The sequence below is a fragment of the Anthonomus grandis genome, chromosome 14 (genome assembly GCF_022605725.1).
Source record: "Anthonomus grandis grandis chromosome 14, icAntGran1.3, whole genome shotgun sequence".
NCBI lineage: Eukaryota > Metazoa > Arthropoda > Insecta > Coleoptera > Curculionidae > Anthonomus > Anthonomus grandis.
Window position 1 is genome coordinate 6441569 of NC_065559.1, and position 25463 is coordinate 6467031.

Genomic DNA, 25463 nt, shown 5'->3' on the forward strand with positions numbered 1-25463 from the left:
TTACATTTTGATATATTAGATAAAATGTCCGTATTTCAGCTGCCGTTAATATATTAACAGTGAGATATGATTTAGAGCATATTATATTTTTAATATTGTAATATTCCATTTAGCTTCAGCTCTTTGATCGTCATGCATTAGTAAGAATTATAAAGGGTATATATATATTCGCCTTTTGATTAAATTTCGTAATAAAGGTCTAAAAGGATTTCGACAAACTAAAAATTTGGATCACTGAATATATTACAAACAACTGTGCAACTATACCACTAGACCTATTAAAGCTGAAAAAAGTATCATTTAAACTCTGGAATATCATAAGGAAATCTCATTTAAACTCTGGAAAATCAGAACTTCAGAATCTCCATTAACACTCATCTTGCATATATAAATTATTATCGATGCAATAGGTTAACAGAAAGTTTATTAGCTTGGATCCGGCGTGACAGATTATCATTTTGGTCTCGATAATTTAAATCTCAAACTTTTTATTTAAACTTTTTGTTGTCCATTTATTTTACCAGCATAATTAACACTTGTACACTCGCCAATTTCTCACCTTCTGGAAACAAGCTGGATAGCTGTCGTTAAATAAAGTAAAAAATCCTTAAGGTTATAGGCTCTCTCAATATCAATTTTGCCAGTTTTGTCTAAGTTTCTTGAAGAGTCAAATATCAATTTCACATCCTTAATTGTGATGTAATCGATGATGTTTTCAGATCTTTGGATGAAAACACGTTAACAGTGCTGGTTATGTTGGATTATATACAGCAAGGCTCTCGACATGAGATCATATTGTCAATTTTTGGTTTTGTAAGATTTTTTAATAAAGCAGTGAATCTCATAAAAAGCATTGAAAGCTTGAGAGCTTCTGTGAGAGATTTCTCAAACATTCGTAGTATCTATTATTTAGTCTGACCGAGAAAGGGAATTTTACAACGATAATCTGAGATGTTTTGTTTCTGGTCATAAAAGTATAAAAGCATTGTGACTAAAACTATGTGCCACGAAGAGGAAACAGAGGGTTTGCTTGGTAAGTATTCACAAAATGAGAGTCTTTCAACTAGTGTACCATAAAGAGTGGATTGGATTCTCGTCGTTATTCCATTTATACGTGGCAACTTGTATTTTAAAAATTCAAAACATTTTATTTATATTCAGTTAATTTTTTCCGTTGATCCCTCTATTGTTGAGTATGTCAACGATTCTTTAACAGAAGACCTTAAACTGCTGTATAACTAATTCTTAAGCCATCGTTTATAGCTACATCCGAATAAGTCTGTCGCTATGTTATTTACTAAATAAATTTTAAGAAAAAAACCTTAATCACGATGATTTTTACATCAATAATGAACCATTTTATTTAACCACTTGAAAGAAATCTTGGAGTATGTATGGATATTAATGATCATTTTTTTCATGTAATAAAAAATTACCAAAAGATTATTCAATGCTTAAATCTTTTTATTCTCAGAGACTTGTATTGAATATAGAAATAAAAGATGCTCTGCGCTTTACATATTAAGAGATTTACACTGGCTAAATATGTATCTATTACACTGTGGTGTTTTGTACGTAAATGACAGAGTCAAGTGCAGAGTTGGTACTTAAAGGAGTTAATATAAGACATATAAGTCCGTTGGACGCAAAGACATTTTTAAATGCAGTTTTATTTATAATGGCGCAACATGTGTAAATAAACATGTACCGGACATTTCATCTTATTATAAAGAAAAGGCTTATGACTGCTTTGCCATATTGAACTATTAAGCCCATTTTGTAGGTCTGAACTTATCTTACATCTGAGATTTACACATCTATGTTAATAACCTTAAGATTGTGACTATTATTTAATAAAAAGTAACGTGTTATTGTCGAATTAAAGAATTGGGAATTGCCTGCATTGGAAAAAATGGTACATAGACAAAAAAAATAATTTCAAAAAATATGGGTCCCACTGCTTTTATTTTTAAGTTAGATACGCCGAAAAATTGCCCGATTATATGATATGATTTCCCGGTTGCATTGTTTTGATATATTCAATAAATTGGATGCATGCAAAGCAAACAATCTTTTATTTACTCTGATAAGGCAAATTTGGCAAAGAATTAATAAACATTGAATAAATAAAAGTGCAATGCATTAATTAATGTGGGTTTCAAAATAAAATAAATTGATATTTTAAATATTCACTTTATAACTAAATTATACATCCTAAACTGAGCTCGTGTACCAGATTTCTCGAATATTCTTATTATATATTATTTAGACTGATTAGGAAAGTGAATTTTACAATTATCATTTAAATGAGATTTTTGAGTTTCTATTTTTAAAAGACTAAAAGCAGTGTGACCAAAATACTAAATTAACTATAGATCTGTGCTTCTTCAACTAAGTAGATATCTTAACTTAAATCCAAAAAACTAGTAGAAAAATATCAGTTTTAGTCTCGACAAATTTTTCTTGAATTGGTATAACTAACATGGAGCATAAACATGCATTAATGCGCAGTTTATCAGTAATGAATGAATGAATGAATTGCCCACTATTCAAATAAAATTTTTAACCAGTACATAAGCTCACATAAGCTAAAGCTTGGCAGCATGGCCATAATTGTCATTTAAAATAAAACCACAAATACGTACGTAAAAACTTAAACCATATGTATTTGTGTCAGATCCTTGACCCACTTGTAACGAGCACAGGGCCTCTTTATCTCTGATATACCTTATTTGCACTATTTTCAAGGATCCTTCTTTATCTCAAGACTTACCTCAACATAAGCATAAGGGCCAGTAGTAATTTTAACCCTTTTTAAAGGACTTTTAATTGATTTTTTCCTCTCTGGACTTTTGCCAAAGTTTTTACTCGAGATTTTCCTAAAGAAACTAAGCTCGAATTTATTGTTTCGTTCCGGCACCTTCTTGTCGTCGCCCATTATGAATTATTTGCACGGTAATATTGTCAGTTCAGTCTTATGTAAACTACGACACGTAAACACATTACAACGTTTGCGTAAATAAACACAGATTTGATAGGAACTTCACTGTTAAATTACACTTATGCAATTTAATTATCTTGAAAAGTTTATTATAAATATGACACGCACAATAGAACTATATTAATACTAAAAATAAATCCTCGATAACTTACAGAAACGGTTTTCCGATTGAGCAGAAACACCCTAACTAAAGCTTTCCCGAAAAACCGATAGAAGCCCGTTCTACGCAGCCGAATTTATTTACGGGATGACGAGATGATCATTACAACCGGCTCCTTCGGGATTCCTTGTTTTCTCTTTCTCTCTCTTCCTCCCTCTTGGATCCCCCATGTGGCATAAATTGATTGTCTTACTGTGTTTCGTCGATTTTCTTACGTTTCCCTGATATACAGGGAAGGTTTTGTTGTAGAAGTATTTGTTATTTATGGGAATGTTGAACTATTTATATTATTCTGGCACCTTCATTCTTTGAGAAAATGAATGAACAGAAAAATAACACTGAGTAGTGTATACTTTTATTCTACTAAAGTATTTTTTAATAAGTATTTAGATTAAGTTCAATACCATTAATCCATAAATCAAAAAAATTACAAACAAACCATGGCTGAAATCAGAATTATTAATCCTGAGGAGTTATTTATGTCACGTAGTTAAGACTTGCATTTAAGTCAATTTCCAAGTTACCTGATGGAAGAAAAGTAAGATATATTAAAAGAAACAAACTGTGTCTACGTCTTTAAGAGATCTTTACACCTCTGCGCAAGTCTCCAGCATCTCTACTGTCCACCTACAACAGTTTCCCATATAAGAACTTTTTAGTGATAATACAGACTGATGAAGAAGAGGAAAAATGATGCCTTAATGAAGTTAAAGGCAGAACAGGCCTTCAACGATTTAATAATACTAAATAAGGTAAAGAAGTAGATTTTTGTTTCTAAATTGACTATTAAAAGGCATACTACTTACACTTTTCTTCTTTATACAATTCGCATACCCCTAATGTAACCTTCAGCCTAGATAAGCGCAGCATATCAATATCAAAGAAGAGTGTAAAATAAAGAAAAAGCATACTGAATAATAGTAGAGAATTACAAACCCTCACGATATTGCATAATATGTCTGCGTCTCCACCTTTCCAGCATCTCTACCTGCCCTCCATGGTATCCTATACAAGGTTGCCTTATTGCCACAAATCATAGAGAGTAAAGAGTAAAGATGGTATCTCATCAACCCGGTTAATTAAGTGAAGGTTAAAGCGATTCCCTTTGACATCTTGGTACTTGGCGAACCCATTTTCTTATCTCTAAGGTAAATCAGATCTTTATCTTATCAAAAACAGTCACTTTGGCTATTCAGGCTTATGGCCTTACTTTTGATCACCTGCCAGCCACTGCACTAAAAATTAATGCAATGCACTGAAGGGTCTAGTAACAGAAAATTATTGGAAAACTCATCACTAGTACCTATCATTACCCAATCTCCTCCCTACTTACTACCTTAGAGTCCTACTCTAAATAGATGAGGCAAGGCTAACCGGTAACTTTTCTAATTCTCTTCAAGTCCGAAGAATCCCATGATTACTATTACCACCAACAAAATATGCCTTGCAGCTTTTTAAGCTTGCTTAAAATCCTATTAAAGGAAGCAAGGAAAACCTGATGTATCTTAAGGCTTCCTAAACCTCTTTCTATAGCTGAACAATCAGGTCATTTTAAAACGTACTAGAACCCTTCAGCGAGAAATGCAGCCAAGTTCATACATCACGCGTGACCATATCAAGCAGGTTATAAAGCCACAATCTATAAAAAACACCCAGGGGTTGATATGGACAATCCGATGCTTAAAAACCTGCCTGACAAAGAGCTGGATGAACTTGCTAGAGTTTCTAAGTCAGTCTTCCAACGAAGACACCTATCGTTTCAATGGAAATCTGCAAATATCATCCAGGGTGAATAAGCAATGGTCTCGAAAAGTTACAGGCCTATTAGCCTCTTATTAGTCATATAGGAAAAGTTATAGAAAGACTTAAATATAGAACCCAGAAGCCACCCTAGAAAGACTTCAGGTTCTCCCTCCCAAACAATTTGGATACTATAAGGAGTACTTTACGGTGCATTAAATCAGGAGCCTAAGTTTAAATATGTTAGATGGAGCAAACCGTGGCTGGTCGTAACATAGGTGCAGTTTTCCTTAGCATCTCTAAGACATTTGACAAGATTTAAGCAAACTTTCCCAGATACCAGATAAAACAGGTCTACTACTTCTTTCAGACCAAGTCTTTCTATGTCTTCACTAACACACACTGTTCCACATCCCGCAAAATCTAAGCATGAGTCTTAGATGGTTCACCCCTTTAATAATTTTTGTTTAATATGTGCATGTCTATATAGATTTACTAGTTTGCCGACGATACAATCCTAATAATATAGGATGTACCTCAACCTGCTAATGGCATCGGTAGACTAATGAAGGTTAGAGAACTATCCATGGAGTACTCAAACGATTATGTTTTTGAAAAGACGTAAGAAACCTCTGCGCAAGAGAGTTTAGTGGAAAGATCTGGACACCAAATACACATTTTTAGCCAGCGAAGGCAATTCCGCATCTTCGCCAACTGTACATGCAACTACATTCAAACAACAGACTTCTACTGAGGCCTTTTATTTACAAGGCTACTCCTTTCCCATATCTGTTCTTTCTGAATAGGCATGAAGCTACTTATGGCTGACGAAAACAAAACCTTCACTATTATCACGGATGGAAATGAACTGGATATACACACCATTATGCACAGGGACTTGGACGCAGAGTCCGTTAAGACCATGTAACAAAATTGAAGAGACAACATCTTCTACCGCTGACAACTCACTCACAACTCATGGAGTAGGCACTCCGTTCACTCCCTATTCCTGTTTAACATTTACATGTCTGCCTTACCCACAATAGAGTCTACCAAAATTTATTAGTTTTTTGATGTTATAGCCTTAATAATATCAGATGGACAGAAAAGCTGACTGCAGCCATGCCTTTAACACCTTCTCAACCAAATAGCATAATTGGAGCAATAAAAACGTTTTCTAAAAGGCGTGAGAAATCTTTGCATGAGAGGCTGAAGAAGAGGAGAAGACATTGCTGGACAACCTGTAACCCAATTTTAATATGGCCAGTTTGTAGTTCATCAAGAAGCTGCACACAATCTTCATCGCCTCAAATTGTACTGCAAGATGCAAGGATTTTGGAATTTGGAGTGTTATTTGTCGATTCCTAAGCTCGACGAATTGACTACTTGACTGGAAATATTACCAAATGGTTAAACAAAAACATAATTACGTTAGAAGCAATTTTACATATCGCTGACTAGATGATGCGACCTATCATCTATTTCCCATTTGCTTTAATTATTATGGCACCCTAGTTGCAATAATTTTGGTCATTTACAGACTGATATAGTTGTCGAGTTGTCAAATTAAAACCGGATTAAAGTGAAGTTGCATGCCGGCATGTTGTATCCAGGTGACATGTTGGTCAAGCAAAACGCTCAGATATTTAACGGGTATACCCTAAGGGAGATTCAGATCTTTCCATTTTAGTCTCTCATGCAAAGATTTCCCACGACTTTTAGAAAACGCCTTTAAGGCCTTCTCAACTAGCTAATGGCATAGATGGACCAATAAAGGCGTTTTCCAAAAGGCGTAGGAAATCTTTGCATGAGAGACTGAAGTGGAAAGATCTGAAACTGCCTTGGGCTTTACCCGTTAAATGTCTGGGTATTTTCCTTGACCAACATGTCACTTGGACACAACATGCACACCTATAAGCAGCGAAGGCAAATGCGCAACTTTGCTAACTGTACATGATACTATACTCAAACGACAGATTTTTACTTAGATTTAGAATTCACAAGGTGTATGTTAGACTAATTCGTACTTATGTCTATTTTTCTTAGATAGACATGAAGAACAGACACTTCGGATGACTTAAAGCTGTTGAAAACAGGGTCTTGCGCATCATCTCGGGAGCACCCTGACTACTCAGGAATGCGATTCTGTACAGGGGAGTTATTTCAAGACTACATAATGAAACTGATTAGACCATATCTCCTTAGGGCCACAACCCACTCACAGTCAACCCACTCAACATGACAAGAGCCTACCCAGGGGCGAAAAATCAACTGCCCTGCTTTTGGAGAAGATATTTTAAGAAGAAAATATTAAATTCTCATTTTTTTACTGAAGAATACAGTGAAACTTCAAACAAAATAGAAACTAATAGATAATACTAAAACTAAAATTAGTTAGGAATATATATTATCTGGAACACTCCTTAGCTGTGTCACGTTTGGTTGTTCGCAATATAAAACCTGCGATAGTAAAATAAAATTGTGCATCCGTAAAGTAAAATTAACTTACGATCATAAAGTTAACCTACAGCCATAAAGCGAATGCGACCAAAAAGTAGAGGTGCTGCTAAGGTAGTAAAACCAAACATTTTATGACCCGTGCCTAAAAAAACTTTTTTATAACTTTCCGGAATCTAAATGTCAAAAGTTAGTGCAATAATGTATTAAATAGGAAACATTTTAATTAAAAAGAAACTTTTGAGGTGGTACTTGGATATGAAAAGGGGCACCGACATATAACGAATTTTATTAAAGTAATATTATTAAGTTTAAGACCCTATAGTCAGCTGTCATAAGTACCAGAGGAAAAGAGAGGAAATTCATGCGATTAAACTTTAACATACTAGTGTCTCAAAGTATTTTAGCTGCACTTCTCCCAGAGATACAATGGATGCTGTGCCAAAGTTGCCTCTCTATGCGAAAAGTAGGTACTCTGCTTTTTAAGATAAGTTCTTTACCAGGTCGTAACCATAGGCTTGCATTATTTAGATCATTGATTAGACCATCGCCTACTAGGTGCCATAGAGTTAGAGATAGTACTATGTCCTGTCGGCAGACTCTAGCCACTATTGCTTTAACCTCAATTTATCAGACTAGACAGGGTTCTGACAACTTTTCGATATTCGCCTTCTTCTCGATATGGTGTAGAATCAGGTTACTGCATTTGCCAATCTGGTAGGTACTTTGTTGCCGAATATTCAAATTCTGACAATATGTACTCCAAAGAAGAGCTCTTTGAGACTTACACTAATTTCATTCCATCATTACTGTAATTTCACGAGGCAGAGACCGCCAACAACTCTGATACACCTTCCTGAAACTGCAGGTCGCTCTTTCTGATTGAGCAATTATCGGCTTAATCAGAAAGAAATGAAAGAGTATTTCCTGTTTTAAAATTCAAATGGGATTGACATAATAAAGTGCTTTTTTTCTATGAAATAAATAAAATGATTTCCATCTAAATCTCTCAGCATATTGACTCGGATCCAAAGTATTCTCAAATGCATTATTTATCCGATTCCCTTTTTAAACGACAATGGCAACGACTTCAATAGAACATATTTTGACTCCCAAATAAAATCCCGAGAGTCTAGACTGTATAGTAAGAAAACGCTGATTTAGCAGAGTGTATTCAATTTATATTTTAACATAAAATGTCGGAAGAGGTTGGCAGATTGGGTCGTTGACTTTTTTATCTTATATAAAGATCTGTGGATGAGCCATGTGATAATGAAAGAAACAAACATTTCGTCAAGTTATTCCGGGATTTAATTTAGTTTGTTCATTCATAGTCTGGAAATTGCCGGCATGCAATTTCGCTTTAATCAGGTTTTAATTTGCCAACTCGACAACTATATCAGTCTGTAAATGACCAAAATTAATGCAACTAGGGTGCCATAATTATTAAAGCAAATGGGAAATAGATGATGAGGTCGCATCATCTAGTCGGAGGTATGTAAAATTGCTTTTATAGTAATTATGTTTTCGTTCATTTAATTCACTGATAATTTTTCCAGTCACGTTATTGATGAGTCGGGTTTAATGATCGGTAAATAAAACTCCCTGGATCTGGTGCAATTCGAGGCGATGAAGACTGTGTGATACTCCTTAATGAAGTACGGATCGGTAAGACTGGTCATAGAAAATTTGCCAAACATAGACTCTACAGCAATGTCCTCTCATTAAATGAAGGTTTCGTGCCCTCTAGTGCAGGCAAAAAAGTGTGACAGGAGTCTAATAGGCCTGCATTAGTAAACAGGAAGACATCTAGTACGCAGACAGGCTCAAAATAAAGAACCAGGTTGACTTAGGCTAAATCTGATCTCAAGTGAGGGTACTAGCAGGTAAGATACTAGAAGGGCCATTCTCTGGGAGAGCATGCCACTGTCTTCCAGGCTAAAGTCTTTGCTGTATTATGTTACGATAACTCAACAAAGTCGTATCAATTTGCTTGGATAACACTAAGTTTGTACTGGCGTATAAATATCCCAGAGGAAGTACGTAATTGCCTAAGAGAAGAACTAGTGAAAAAGAGTTGAGGTTTTCAGTTGTCTGGGTGCTTGACCACTCAGGTAATGCTGGTAATACGAAAGGAGACTGCCTTGCTAGACTAGGATTCGTGAAACCCACTCGGTAGGCGCTGTACCTATCATAGATATACCCAAATGTGTAGCTGTCGTGTTTCTAAAGGGTCTGCTCATTACCATTACATTCTGTAGATGGACGGAAGCAAATGGCATGAGATAGGCTAAGGCACACAGAATTACTGTATCTCCTGCCTGTCTCATCAGGTAATTACTGTGTCTAAAGAGACGGGAAATTCGACAAGTGATAAGTCTTTTATGGTCTCTTCATATCCTGGAAAAAAGATATAAAATCTCCAAGACAAAAAAATCCAAGGCTATTGTCTTTTGGAAACGTTCGATGTGGCATAACAGGTCGAACAGGAAAATTGTATCTACTACAGCCCTTTATCCACCTAATTTAAATTTAATCAATATCAGGGAAAATTAAAGTTATCAATTTCTTTTCAAAAAATCCGTAAAGTTCTTCCATAAAGAACTTCTGCAAATACTTTAGATATATAAAAAGAAAAAAAACAATCTATTAGCATATTTGTTTTACACAGTGAAATTTTTAGATTGGGCATAATAGATCTGATCCATATTCCCGCAAATACTTGAAGATATCTGGAATTAGAACTTTTGTGAACGGTTACTGTTACCATCCATGTATCTGAAGTATATGCAAGAAAGTAAATGACAATATCAGTGTATTTACACTATAGTCTACTACTTATTTTCCACAAAGTTCCGAAACATTAGAAATAAATTATCGAATAATAAGGCTCGCATTAAGTTTCCGTTGCATATTTCTTTCAATATGAAATATTCCCTAATGCATTACTTATCCGATCCACTCTTTAAACGACAGTAGCAGTGGCTGCAATAAAACATATTTCGAATTTCAAATAAAAATCTCGAGAGGCTAGACTATAGAAAGATAATCGCGAATTTAGCAAAGTATATTCAATTTATGTTAAAGCATAAAATGTCTGGAATATGCCGAGAACATGGGACCTTCTTTTATCTCATATCGAGATCTATATTTCATGAATCATGTAAAAATGTTTTATATTTTTTTGGTTTTAATTTAATTTTATAACTCAGTATCTAGTTCGATATGCAATTTAAATTCAATCTGGCTGTAATTTTCCAATCCAACTAACTACACGACCTCGGAAATTACCAAAATGCAATTTTAACCAAAATATTGCCAAAAGGATATTTAAACTGATACATAAGTTGGGAAATACATTATAGGTCGCGTGATTTTGTTATGATATTGCTAAAAACGGGTATAAAGCTGCATCTTGGCTGTTTATTGATAAAATTGAGAATTTTGTACAGAACTTGGCATATCCATGGTAAAAATTAAGATCAAGACCTGTAGTATATCCCTATCGAGAGACAGAATTCTGGATATTTTCCAATCAAAATTCAACCCTCTGCATTTTACCCTACCCTACCCTTAAAAGTTTACTGACAGCTTACACAAAAGTTGGTGGTTTGACGTGTCGAGCGCTTTACTTAAGTCCTGTAAAATTACCATGCTAATACTTTTAATAAATCTGACTGTGCTATAATAAAATTAGACTTAAAATTATGATCAACAATAGAAACAAATTTTATTCGTGATTGAAAAATTCGAATATGAGAAATTCGAGATTATTCAGTAAGGTCTGATCAGAATAAAGAATATATTACATTTCAGTATTGGTATTGCGTCCTTAACATTATTTAATTTACATTCAAAATTATAGACATTGAGAATATTCAATGAGCTCCATAATTTTTTTTTGCGTTTTTTCTCTTCTCAAAACATCTATATAGAAAGTTGCGTGTTTGTAATGTAGTTAGGTCTAAGTAAACTATTTCAACTAAGGGTGACTCTTCTATTAAAAGAATGGAGGAGTAACCCCTGGGCTTGTCATCCAGTACAATGAATCAATGATAACAACGACGTCGCTAAGAGAAGAGCACAATCACAAAGTATCCACTATCTCGTCATCGTAGTTGTATGTCCTGCATAAAGGAGTCATGCTTACTTTCAATTTGAACAAACGGCCATTCACTTAATAATGACTAAAAATATCTGTTACCATACGTCCGGAAGCTAAAAAGTTCCTTAGACAAATCATCCACACACTTGAATATCATCTCACAGACTCACGAAGTGCTCTGGTTTTAGTAGTTAAAGAGCGGTAGTCCTCTAAGCTGACGAAACTACCTGGCTGTATATGTATTTATTCCTACTGTGTTTATTGCTTCCTGTCAGAAGTGAACCCTCTGCAGGCGAATTCCTGCATTCATAATAATTGCAACGTAGCGGAAGCGATTGATTGTAAATAAGACTACATCCTTGATCTACATGTCCAAGGGTATCATATACAATATTACCTTTAAAGCTATAGCTGGTGTGGTTCCTGTTATGTTGGGGTAGGTAATGGATCATTTTATGTAAGATCTCTGTATTTATGATACAAGAGTTCCTATTTACCTTTCTATCGAGTGTGTAGCACACACATGGAAGTCAAGTAAACTTATGCCTACTTGACTTTCGAAGCAAAAATAGTGAAGTTTCTGACTTAGGTACTTAGATTGGTGGAGCATACTTAGGCTTAATTACCCTATTAAGCGAAGTGGAACATGAGCATTAAAACAATTAATTATATTTGTACTTTTTATGTAAGTTTGATTAACAAATCTTGTTCCTACTGTATTCTGCAAGGCGTTTTAAAGAGATGTTAAATTAAAGTTCCTAAAACTTCATATCGTACTTTCTCCACATATATGAGCTTTGCCAACGTAAATTGTACAGTGGATCAATTGACGATCACTATGCGCATGCATGTCAATATGCTCGGTCTAACTACATTAATTTGTTTAATAAAAGAATAAAAGCTCTTTAACCTAAGTGCAATAATAATATTAACAAGATTTGATTTTATTTTACAACCATTTCAAAGATCGTTGCTGCATAGATATTTAAGTGCCATAAAATCATTATCTGGTCTATAGCAGCCAAAGGAAAGTACTAAAACTAACGTCAAGCCCGCTTCATTAATTCCTGGTTCACTTTACAGCCTTTTGCCTTTATTTTAACGCTAATTACCTTCTTTTTATTCCAAATGGAGAACTTATTCAAAACGATAATCCAATTCGAAGCTCGATCAAAAGCGAGCGTAGTACATCGTCAGTAAAATGCTCATGAGAGGTAAACTGATAAAGAGGGTCGTTTCGGATGTAGGGCAGGCATTATGCGTAATTTTTTGCTTATTTCCCTTTTATATGAATATATATTATGTCATTAAATTACAGGGTGAGCGTTCTAGACATTTTGCATAAAGGCGAAAGAATTGCTGGGGTATATCGCAGCTAGAATCTTTTGGCTTTAGTAAAACTTGAATGTTAAATATTCTGTTTTTTGTATTTAGTAGGCTAATGAACATCTTCAGAAAATATGTATAATTTTTTTTGGTTTGCTAAAAATTTGGTTAAATGCAGAAATCGTCACTTAGGCTCCGGACTAAATATTAAGCAAATCCAGACAAAATGTGATTTTTTTATATATCTTTTTAATGTACATAAAGCAGAGATATAAAATCTATATAGCACAGTTCTCATCACATAATTGATATTATCTCGAATAATAATTAATTATTTATTGTGGATCCAAAGATGATTGGAGGAAGATGGGCTTAAATTGTTTAGTCAGAAAACTGCCGACCGCAATGTTGATTACCAAAAAGTATGCAATTAGATATAATTGAAACGTATTTCGAAAGAAAAACAATACAGTCATCATGGAAATGCTTTGTGCTACTCAAGACTACAGTATAGACATAATTACTAAATAATGACAGAAATTATAAAGATGATTAAGGAACAGGTTAATATTATACAGGGTTCCTCCGATTAAGTTGGCACTATTGGTATTTTTGTTAATATTTAAGATACAGGGTCGATTAAATTAGCAAACTAGTAGGATTTTTTCTGTTGATTAAAATGGTGAAAACAGAAAAAAATTAAACTTTTTGAGAGCAAAACAAATAAATCATTGTTTGAATAATAAAATGACAGAAGCCGTAGAGATTTTATTAAATAAAGAAATACTGACAGTTACATGTTAGTAAGGTTTGTGATTTTTAAAGAGCTCGTTAACGTCAAAGTTCTTAAAACCGTTGTGTAAACACATTCCAACACGTTTTTGCTCTAATTCGCATTAATGTCACGTGCAAACTTAGTAATTGTCACTGTTAGGGCTTATGTTCTTGTCAATTACTTTGATGAGTACTTATTACCTTTTATGGCATTTTTATTGTTATTTAGTATTACTAATTGCGTATAACGTGAAAGTCGAAGACATTGGTTCGCACAAAGTCCAGATTTTAACCCATTAGATTTTTGCATATGGGGATACATTCAATTAATTGTTTACGAAAATACAATAATCACAGCAGATCAATTTATTGGTAAAAATATTAACGGCTGCTGAATTATTTCGAAATGAGCAGTTATTTCTTAAAATTCGACGACCTTTCGGTAAAAGAATATTAAAATGTATTGAGATAAATGGAGGTCCGATCGATCATTTACTGGCAAATATTCATAATTTTTGGAAATTAAAAAGCCCAAAATGTGTGACGAAAACTGAACCAATATACAAACAAATGACATGTCACAAAGAAATTGAAAAAGAAATGGGAATTAATGAATTATCGCAAAAGATAAATAATCGCATACGAGCAGTAACAAAAGAAATATGCTTAAATAAAGAAAAGTCATACACGTCATAGCAAAAAATGGAAGATATGGACCAATAATGTGAGTAATATGGAGGGAAATAACAAAGCAAACCATAGGTCAATTCGTTTACGCGTTGAGGGCGTGAATTTTACATGTGATTATTATATTATTGCACTTTTTTTTATTGTGGAGCACACGCTTATTATAAAACCATGGAATATAGTGTACGTTTGGATTTTTTGGATTACCAGAAGGCGTTCGACTTTGTCGAATTATTACGGTTTTCAAAGCCCAGGATTATATGGCGTTACTTCTCTAATTAAGGTTATAAATGATGCGATATTACTAGACGTATGCAAAAAGCAAGTCTTAGAATATAGAATTTGATTCTTTGGTTCTTAAACTATTTTTGTAGATACCCGTCCTACATTTATTTTTATCTTTGTTCTTGAAAGCATAATTTGATGAGCCTTTTGATTTTTTTTCATTTGAAATACAGCACTTCTAAGCTTTTCTTAAACTCTTTTCTTTTCACAAACTTCCAATACATTTTTTTTTAAATTCTCGCTTTAAAATTATAAATACTCTGTTATTTACCCCAAATTTCATTAGCAGTTGCAGCTAAAGTTGATCCAATATTTGAATGCCTTATTCAATCATGTTGGATTATAATATTTGTATTTTAATAAATTTAAAACTTTTAATTAGTACCCAGTGACCTAACAATAATTTACCAGCATCCCAAAATATAATAATAAGCAGTTGTATTAAACTTCTAACAAGACAGTGTTAGCACAATTATTCGTACAAAAGTTATAATACGGTTTATATAAAGTTAGACACGTAGGGTGCAGAACTTTTTAAGTTTCCCTGTTGAGTTTAAAAAAACATAAATCTTGTTATGGAACAGGATAATGAAAAAGTTAATAAAATTAAATATTTTTAAAGCTAAAAAGTTTGTTTTTAATTTAATATAATAATTAAAATATAAATGTTTTTTTAATTACATTACATTACATTATACCATGATGGCATAATATAAAATAATAAACTTTATTTAACTTTAATTAATTAAAAGCTTTAATTGAAAAAGCATTTCACATGCACTGTTTTTTTAAATATTTTTATAGATTATATTATATGTTGTATAAGCATTTATCCTTTTTTTTAAATTTTTATATAATATATTTTGTAATGGTAAAACTAAAAAAGATTAAAAGAATGACTTGACCAACTACCTAGAATTAATAAAATATTTCTATTCCTTTCAGGGAATTAAAACACAGAGAGAAAGAGAGCGTCACAGGATTAGAAGAATGCCTGGAATTGGTCAATAATTGTATATTTCTTTCAGGCGCTTGAGAGAGAGAGAGATACGGAAAAAACTTCAAAAAAAAGCATAAAGCCATTTTGTCTTTCTATTTTGCCCTGAAAATATCAAAGAGCATTAAAAGAATGACTTGATCAACTGCCTGGAATTAGTAAAATATTTCTATCCCATACAGGGAATTAAAACAGATAGAGAGAGAGTGTGTCACATTATTAGACAAATGGCTCTATAAACTGCCTGGAATTGGTCAATAATTTTCTTCCAGGCGCTTGAAAGAGAGACAAAGAGAACTGTGCCCAAAAGCATAAAACCCTGCTGTCTTTCTATTTTTTTCAAGAAATATCAAAGAGGATTAAAAGCATGACTTGATTTAACTGCTTGCAATTCGTAAAATATTGCTATCCCTTACAGGGAATTGAAATAGACAGAGAGAGAGTGTAACACGATTAGAGGAATTATTCTATCAGATAAATGGCATTGGTCAATAATTAGGTATTTCTTCTAGGCACTTAAGAGAGAGCGAGGAAAAGACATAGACAACTGTGTCCAAAAGCATAAAACTTTTTTATTTCCCCAGAAATATCAAATAGGAATAAGAGAATGACTTGATCAACTGCCTGTAATTTGTAAAATATTGCTATCCCTTACAGGGAATTGAAACAGACAAAGAGAGAGTGTCACAGTATTAGCGAAATGACATTGGTCAATAATTATATATTTCTTCCAGGCATTTGAGAGAGAAAGAAAGCGAAACCGAGACAGGGACAACTGTGTCGTCACAGTTGAGAGCATCACAGGATCAGAAGAATTACTTTATCAACTGCCTGAAATTGGTCAATAATTATAAATTTCTTCAAGACATGCTCTATGTATGATTTTCAGTGTGTCTTCACATACTTGCTATCAACAACTGCCCTGGTATTATCGTCAAGTAAGGAACATGTGTTATATTTTCTGTTTTTCCCTACCACTTCCTTTATTTTCTTATGAACTATTAGCATAATGATTGGTTCTTCAGTTCTTCTTCTGTTCTTGGTTCTATGTTCTTGTCTTTCTATGTTGCTCAGTATACCGTTTATTTCATTCCATTGTGTATGTGCATCATTAATTAGTTATTTAAAATAATTCCTCGTTTACACGTAGTCTGACTCTTTCAAGCATGGCTGGATTCTTCAGATTCTGAATATCGAAAGAGATTAAGGTCTAAGGTACTCTAAGTTATGTACTACTGAATTGTGATCGCTGTTTATGTCCGTGTATACTCTTACTCCTTGTAGACCATTTCTGTATCTATGATTTATTAAAATAAAGTCTACACCTGAGTCATAAACTAAATATTTTTGAATTTATTATTTCAAAAGTGAATGAAAAAATGTAATTGAAAAATAATATTGTGAATATACAAAATATCGTGGAACAGTTTAGTTTTTAATCAATGTAATGAAACCTTTTCGTTTATCACCGACAGAGTTTACTTTAATTAACACGAAGTAATGAAAAACTGAGAGTTGGTAGAACTAAAAGTATAATTAAAATCAGAATAATAAATTAAAAGTTTGAAAAACGGCTTCTTTTTTATGCATAACTTGAATGGGTATTCTTCGTATTCCAACAGAAATCATTCATGTCTACTTACTTTTTTAGAAAATTGAAATTTATTGTTTAATTTGCTCTACAACAAAACCATTTTAAAGTTAAATTAATTATTGAAATTAAGCATGACGAAATGATTCAATGGGTTGATATTTCTACAGGTATAAGTGTTAAGAAATACCAATTGGCCGAATATCAGAGTCCGCCGTGAAAGTAGCTTGGGACAATAAATACAATTTTCTCAAAGTCAGTAAATTAATTTGTATTAGGTACTTTTATAGGAGTATTATTAAAATAGGGATCATACCCATTTATGTTATGCATAAAAAATAAGGATTTCATATTATCTTTTTACATCCATCAACTGTAAATTTTTAATAGATTTTGTGAGTATTCTGTAGTTCATGAGTATTAAGATTTTGTTCATATATTAATACTTAGTAGGGGAAGTACATCCTTATTTTAAGCTTAGTCTACGGTTTTTCTATGTTTCTTTCAATGTCGTTTACAGTCTAAAGCCTTAGAGCGATATTAGTAAATTCTTTTTTATGCTAAATATGTAATTTCTCTTAAATTTTTGGTATTTTAAGGGTTGAAAGATGTTGCACACACCACAAATCGGAGACTCACTAATGTCAAGGCGTAAAGAGAGGGACTGAATCAACTTTCAACCAGGACCGCCAAGCACTGGAACCAAACTGATCTAAAACCTTTTTACCTAAAATAACTACATGCAAATAAAGACATTCATAATTCTTGACATGGTCAAGGACAAAATTGAGTATGAGCTCCAGGCGATTATCAGTGCAATCCTGGTCCTTAATCAGACTTAGGAGCACCTTATCGCATTTTTTACTTACAATTTAGGAACAAAAATTTTGGCAAAAGCTATTCTTTTTACAATAGAAGTAAAATTTAGGCTCTGAAAAAGAACACCTTAAAGCTCGATAATTAGGCTTCTTACAACGGAAATACACAAATTCCTTACCAGTACTTAATACCTCTGTCTCCTTCCTTGAGGATTTCGATGAAGATAAGTTAAATTCGGCCCTATTTGGTTAGGAGTGACAGCTACGACACATAAAACGTAATTAGCTTATAGAAGTTACATCAACTAATGCCAGCAGACTCTGATAGAAAGATGCAAGGTTTCAAAGTAAAATTTTAAGCTTAGTCTCCTCGGAAATGGAGTCAGTAAGTCTTTTAAAGTAACCAGTAGCGATCGCTAAATAAATCTCAATACTCTCATCCTGATCTGTAAGAAGATTCTAAATTTCCTTATGGTGATGGTATAAGGAAAGTTGCATAAACCAGTAAAAATAATAAAAACTACCATGAAGACCGCAAGGTGCTAAACACAAAGGTAAGCACACTGAGGAACATAAAAGAAGGAAAACCTTCTCCTTGGAAAAGCAAAGCATGAATGCTCATAAGCACGATATAGAGACTCCATAAAGCTTAACATGACCAGAACCATCTTCTACACCTTCCTTATTTGTCTCCTTTTCATCTCTTTTTATTTATCAGCGTTCTTGTCTTCATCATCATCGTAATCTCCATTGTCCTCGCTGTGTTAGACATTTGCTTCGCCTCCACATTGCTTGTCATCTTGGAACCGTATATCCTCAATGCTCATGAAGGTGTCAAAATGACGAGCACTGTAAAGATGATAGAATTATTTAACACGGCGAGAAAAATAAAGATGACAAAGGTAATGAAGATGAGGAGTACTGACAAAGAGAAAAAAGACGTCAATGACGAGCTTAAATAAAAAGCTTGAAAGATGGCAAGACGACAGGCTCCATGAAGAGAAGGAAAATTATCTAAGACATCTTAAGGAAAGTGGAATTACAATTTTCATCAAAAAGTTTCTCGTTACAGTTACAATGTTGGAATTCCTCAGGAAGCAAATCAGCAAACACTGCAACAGAGGATCTGCTTTTTCTCATTTGAGTCTTGTACTGCGAGTTGACTCACACATGGACCATCCATGTTATCTAAACCATTTAAAATATGAATAAAGTCATCTGCAGCTTAATGAATTATTTACTCTTCCAACATAACTTTCCACTAACTCTTTCTCACGAACCCACTATGAAGACGAGAAAATAGAGCACATACTTTAAAATTGTCGATTTGTGGGACTGGAATTTAAACTGAGGGTGTCAGAGTCTTGCAACAGAAATGCACAATGACCCAATAAGGCCTAAATGATGTTAGTTAGTACACCTTAACAGGTGGTAGATTTTTAGGTTAAACAAGAAGTAAAACTGTTTATTATTGAGTTGATTTTTACAATAAGACTTCATTTTGAATTCATTAAATTGTTGATATTGTACTTATTTAACTTATTGATTTCAAATGTCACTGAACGTGATTTTATTTAATTAGTCTCCAGTTAGAAATTTTTAATACTTTAAAATTATCAACTAGTTTAACTATTAACTAGTTTTATTATTAAGCCAGTGAATACCATAAACATAATACTCCCGTGAAAGTAGTTTTGGTGTTATGCCAAATGGTACAATAAATACAATGTTCTCAAAGAAGTCAGTAAATTAATATGTATTAGGTACTTTTATAAGAGTATTATTAATGTGGGGATAATAGCCATTTGAGTTATGCCTAAAAAATAAGGTTTTTAGTGTTATCTTCTTAGATAATCAGCTGTAAGCTTTTTGTTATTATAGGAAATATAGGTAAAATTACGTATACTGATACTAATAAAGTCTAACTTCATATTTCACTGTACAAAATCTGTACTATACGAAATCAAGATCATTAAGGAGCTACATTAACTCTCAATGAAGTCTACGTCTGAAAACCACTAACTAATTATATGAATTGGCCTCTGCTGTGCTTATATTCAAAATTTAGCTAAACCCATTTTTTGTTCGTCCCGGTTTTTTTATTATTTGTTTTATTTTTAAACAAAAAGTCAGTATGAAACGCTAAAAAAGCCATTCCATATAACATGCCAGTGACTCTTTTACCTACAATAAGCCAAAAAAAAAATGAGTGCTATACACTTTTCTTCGTAGAAAATATAATTACCTCGTCTCGTCGAGATTTCTTTGTAGTGGCATGCCCTCCAGTTCCTGTACTCTGGACCGTGTTCATTGTACTGTAATATTATCAACTCACTCGACTTTTTGTGTCCTTTACGACATTTTTATTAATTTTATTCTATTGTCAGTTGCTACACCACATTTTAAACTGTTCGGATTATTTAGTAAATTTAATTAAAATAGATTTGTCTCTGTCACAATAGAGCTTAAGGAGTTATTTATATCTCACCTAGGCAATGCGGAAAATGCTAATTTTACGCACGCGATCTTAGACTACTTATTATCACGCTATAGGAAAATATGAGAATCACTTCTTGTTTTGTTGTTAAGGATCATAAATGTATTATTTAATTAAATATTTTATTAATTTCTAATACTTATTTGAACTATTTAAATATAATATGTTATTAAACGTTTCAGATTATTGAAGTAATTTTAAGTTGAATTATATTTATTAGTCTTTTATAAATTGAATATAATTTTCCATTTAATTCAAGGCATTTAAAACGTCTTCTAGATATTAAAAACTATATTTTTTTAAGGTTTTCTATTTTAGGAGTAATGTGTATTTTTTTTCCGAGAATTCTGAGCATTTAACTTAATTTTTCAACTTCATTCATTTAAATTATTTTATTTTTTCGAGGCAATTGGAGTCCAATTAAAGCTTCTTTTTTATTTTCGGGTATTTCCAGTTCATTACAGGTTTATTTCCCTTCTGCCTTCCTTAACTTAAATTGTGGAAAAAAACCTTAAAACTGGAATGATGGCCTTTCTTAAAAATCATATAAGTTTTAACATGGTTTCAACATGGATCATGTAAATTTCAAAACTCCACATCTGGTTACTTGGATATTAGTTCTGGCATTTCTCAGCATCCGTGTTGCTTCATCTTTTGTTTCTCCTCTATGTAATTGTTACCCGATATATTAAAGTGTCGCTCGTGTGTAGTTTTTGCCGATGATTATTACTCCCAGAGTTTATCTGTTATAGCATTTTGATATTTGATATTAGGAGTATGTCATCTGCAAATCTTAAATCTGCTAGGCTCTTACCGGTTATGTTCAACCGTAGATTTTACAGATTTAAACATACTTAAGAAGGTTCGTAAACAGTTTCAGCAAATTAGTATCCCCTGTATTATATCCTCTTTAATTTATTTATTGTCCTCTACAGTTTTTCCTTAGCTGTAGCATTTTGGTAGAGTGCTACAGCTAACGTAACTGGTTTATAGATCTTAGGTAAAAAATACAACCTATTGTTGAAAATACATTTTTACCTATTTATCACTAATTGTCAAGTAATCGATTACAACGATTTTGGTTTTAGTAAATAGTATCATTAGCTAGTATTTTGCTAAATTCGCCATTTAAAAAAAGGTTTGACATTGTAAAGTAGTCAATTTTTTTCATCATATAAACGATGGTTTTTCCTTTATTGGAACTTTCTCTTAATGAATTCAAAGCACTCTTCAGAGCAAATAGGGATCATTCTTTAAGGTGGACGTTTTATTTGAATGTTAAAAAAGAGTGATGAAAGAATAAATCAAATTTCGAAATGGTCTCGAACCGACGCAGTCTAGTTTAATTACAATTCCAGTGCTTCTATTATTCGCTTGTCTCGTCTTATTAAAAGCTTTTTAGTAGCCAATTAAACAGGCTTAATAAAACCATGTTTGCAATGTTTTCGGAGTTTTGCTTACAATGTACTTTCCCAAAACAAGGCTTATTTACTTTTAGAGTGCCTCTAATTTAAAACGTACAACTGGCAAATTCCATCAGTTTCAAAAATGTCATCACAGTATAATTGGTAAAATACTAGAGCGGATTATTAATTCAATTCAATGTCAAAAGCAGATCGGGGATCTTGTTCCCGTTCCCGGCTTTGATATTCGCTCTTTATTATAAACTAAAACCCGGAATCGATTGATTATCTTATTTGCGGCAGTTTCACAACGGGAACTTTATTACGCACGAATATGTCGTTTAATTTGATACTTTATTGAGTGTGTGGAAATTGCCTTAGGTTATAGCCTAGTCTAATGGGAATAAAGCTTGTCATTTTCTTGAAATTGAATGTGTTTATTAAATGTTTCTAGAATATATTTTATTTAATGAGTGGGATAATAATGGAACAGTGCAACCATTACCCTACATAAAAAAAATAACATTCTTGTAAATTACCATCTTTTCAGTCTGCTGTATCACATGAACAAGCTATTCACTCAAATTATTGCAATTAATTAAAAAAAGTGAAACTGGACCTTTATCAACCAAGGAATTCAAGTCAGACAGGCTGCTTTGACTCTATTAACCAGTATTAGCTGATATTAAAATCGCATTCCGACTGTAGAATGAATCATCGATTAAAGATTAAAACTAAATTTAATTGACTCGGTGAGTTCGAAAACCGTACAAGTCCAAAATTTGACATTTTTAAGTAAGATTGTTTATTAAAGTATGATAAGTATGATTGGCCATTTTGTTTAAAAGTTGTCTTTTCATCGATTGAGCTTAAAAACCGTACTAGATACTTAGTCGTTAACGTAGCACGGCTGCTAGTGAGGAGAAAAACCGTACATGTCCACGTCGTACGGTTTTTCATCTCAACAACAAAATAGTAGCCAGTTGCTTATTTGCACGCACAGCGTTCACTTCCTGTGTATGTTTATCATAAAAATAGCTTAGTAGCAGCGTTTTATTAACAATTTAAAGTAAAATTATGTCATCCAGTGATAATAAAGAAGTTAGTGAAACTAGTAGTGCCAGCAGAAAAAGGATAGTTGGAAATATAATGCAATGAAAACAGCACGTTTGCAAGGTCAGGCATATGTTTCTAAGACGGGTAAACATGTCAATGTAAAGACTATAGGCTCTGCGTTTGACACACTTTGACTAGCAGCAATTCGGAAGAACGCATTATACGTATATTGTTTGAGAACCTAGGGGACTTAATTTTTTTTATCTTAATTTATTTATTTATTTTTATTTTTTTATTTTTTTTTTTGAACAAATAAATATTTTTTATAGGAATTTGGGTTAGTATGGTTAGTTTTTTTAGCGCATAATAAGTACGCTCAATGTACTTATAATGCGCTTACACCCGAAGTACTGCTAGTCAGGGATAAGTCAGGCTAGTACATTTTAGCAACAAGTTGGGTTTAAATCAAAATAGTTGTTTTATTTTTTAGTTGTACAAAGAAATGCATGAAACAGTTTACTGAGGAAGAAAGAAAATCAGTCGTATGACAAAAAATAAACAATATACTTATTTACAAGGACTAATGCAAGCTAAACAAATCGAGAGAAATCGCGTGAGAAGTGCGGAAAACAAACAAGAGAGAAGATCAAACTTTTCATACTTTGTCTTAAAAGGCTCAAATAGAATTTCCCTATGCAAACAGGCATTTATAAGTCTTCATGCCATATCGCACTGGCAGTTCAGCGCCTGAACACCCTACTTTTGGCAGGTAAATCACCAAACGATTTTAGAGGTAGGCATAATAATATACCTCGTACAATATGCAATGAATGGACTCAAAAAATTAAAGAGCACAATCAGGCGTTCCGGTCAAAGTTTCACATTATTCCTCCAAAACCGTACGTTATTTAGATGCATCTTTGACTGTAAAGAAAATGCATAGCGTTTTTGTCGAAAAATATCCAGAGTTGGAACACTTAGTTAAATACGAATTCTATTTAATGTATTTCAACGAAAACTTCAATTTGAAGTTCGGAAGACCCCAGATTGATGTATATTCGGAATGCGACAGACATGGAACGAGGCTTAAAGATGGTACCCTTAACGATAACGCAAAGAGTGGTTGCAGCTGAACTAATAGTTCATAAAAGGCGGGCGAAAAAGTTTTATAACAAAACTAAAGAAGTGCAAACCCTTTGTACTGAACGACCAGAAGTGATAGGACTAGCCTTTGATTATATGCAAAACATGCCACTCCCGCATATTCCAGTCCAGGAAATATTTAATTTTAGGCAGCTCTGGGTATTCGCATTCTAAATACACAACCTTAAGGATAATACTGGCCATTTTTATACTTACCATGAAGGTCAAGGTCAAAAGAGACCTAATGAAGTGTGTACATTTCTTAATGATTACATAATGAAACATATACCCCCTGAAATCACTGAACTGCATTTATTTTCCGATGAATGTGCAGGGCAGAACCGAAACCAAACAATGGTTCGTTTCCTCTTAGCATTACAGGCAACCAAGAGATTTAACAAAATTTATTATTATTTTCCAGTAAGAGGCCATTCGTTTTTGCCGTGTGACCGGGATTTTGGCTGTGCAAAACGGAATTTTAAAAAACATGATCGAATTTACACTCTAGAAGAATATGAGGACTTAATATTGACCTCCAGGAACAAGTAGCCATTTACTGTGAAGCAGATCCGATACACTGATATTACTAATTTTAAGAACTGGTGGCCTGATTACTATAAAAAAACATGTAGTACTCGGTACCGGTGCTAAAAAGGAAACGTTTGCTGTGTCAAACTATAGGCAGTTCCTGTATGAAAGTTCAAATCCAGGATATGTTAAAACGTGGGAATATATAGATGGTTTACACTCTCAAACTTTTAAATTGCTCAAAGAACATAAGAACAGCCACCTCTGCCCAATAATAAAGCATATAAAGAACCTGTTCCGATTAATGAAAAATAAATTCTGGACATCAAGAAGGTAATGACTTATACCCAAGGTGAAGCATTGGAATTTAATTACCACATCACTTCATGGAAAACTACAAACGCTGAAAATGATGATTAAAATGATTGAGATATTAGTTTTCAAGTTGTATTTTTCCTCTGTATTGAATAAATATATAAAAAATCAATAAATGTTTATCTATATCTTTTTATATACAGAATTGAGTTCAAAAACCGTGCAAGTCCGTTCCCACTTTTGATCTGTCATTGGTAGTTCATTTTTTTTTTCTGAAAAACTACCCTTAAAAACACATTGCCAACCATGAGATCTACAACTTTTCTATGCGATAGTCTATGCTAAGTAGTTTTAGCTTTAAATGGTTTTTATCGATGTTCTCGAAACGCGGATTTTGGACATGTATGGTTTTCGAACTCACCGATTCAATTATTCTCCCGAAGATGCTAAGATTATAAGCAAAACACGTTTCAAAACAAATTTCGGATGGCGGCCATTTTAGGATTTGACATTAGGAAAATTTGACAGTAGTGATGTTATTGACACTTTTAACAGATTTGGCATTGACTTTTTTTATTGT

The 25463-nt window shown here is 33.1% G+C and overlaps 1 protein-coding gene across 7 annotated transcripts in view; it reads right to left on the reverse strand.

Annotated features, from left to right (window-relative positions):
- LOC126744786 (inactive dipeptidyl peptidase 10) overlaps positions 1-25463 on the reverse strand; it is an 86754-nt gene that overhangs the window by 22022 nt on the left and 39269 nt on the right. Inside the window, exon 2 of one of the 7 annotated variants that reach the window (XM_050452341.1) lies at positions 20187-20429. The exons of 2 other annotated variants lie outside the window; for them this stretch is intronic. In XM_050452341.1, the coding sequence (XP_050308298.1) occupies positions 20187-20252 (66 nt within the window). In that variant the 5' untranslated portion in view covers positions 20253-20429. Of the gene's footprint in view, positions 1-2773; positions 3142-20186; positions 20489-25463 lie in introns of those variants that run through there. 4 more of the 7 variants (XM_050452344.1, XM_050452343.1, XM_050452342.1 and 1 more) reach the window with 4 other exon arrangements.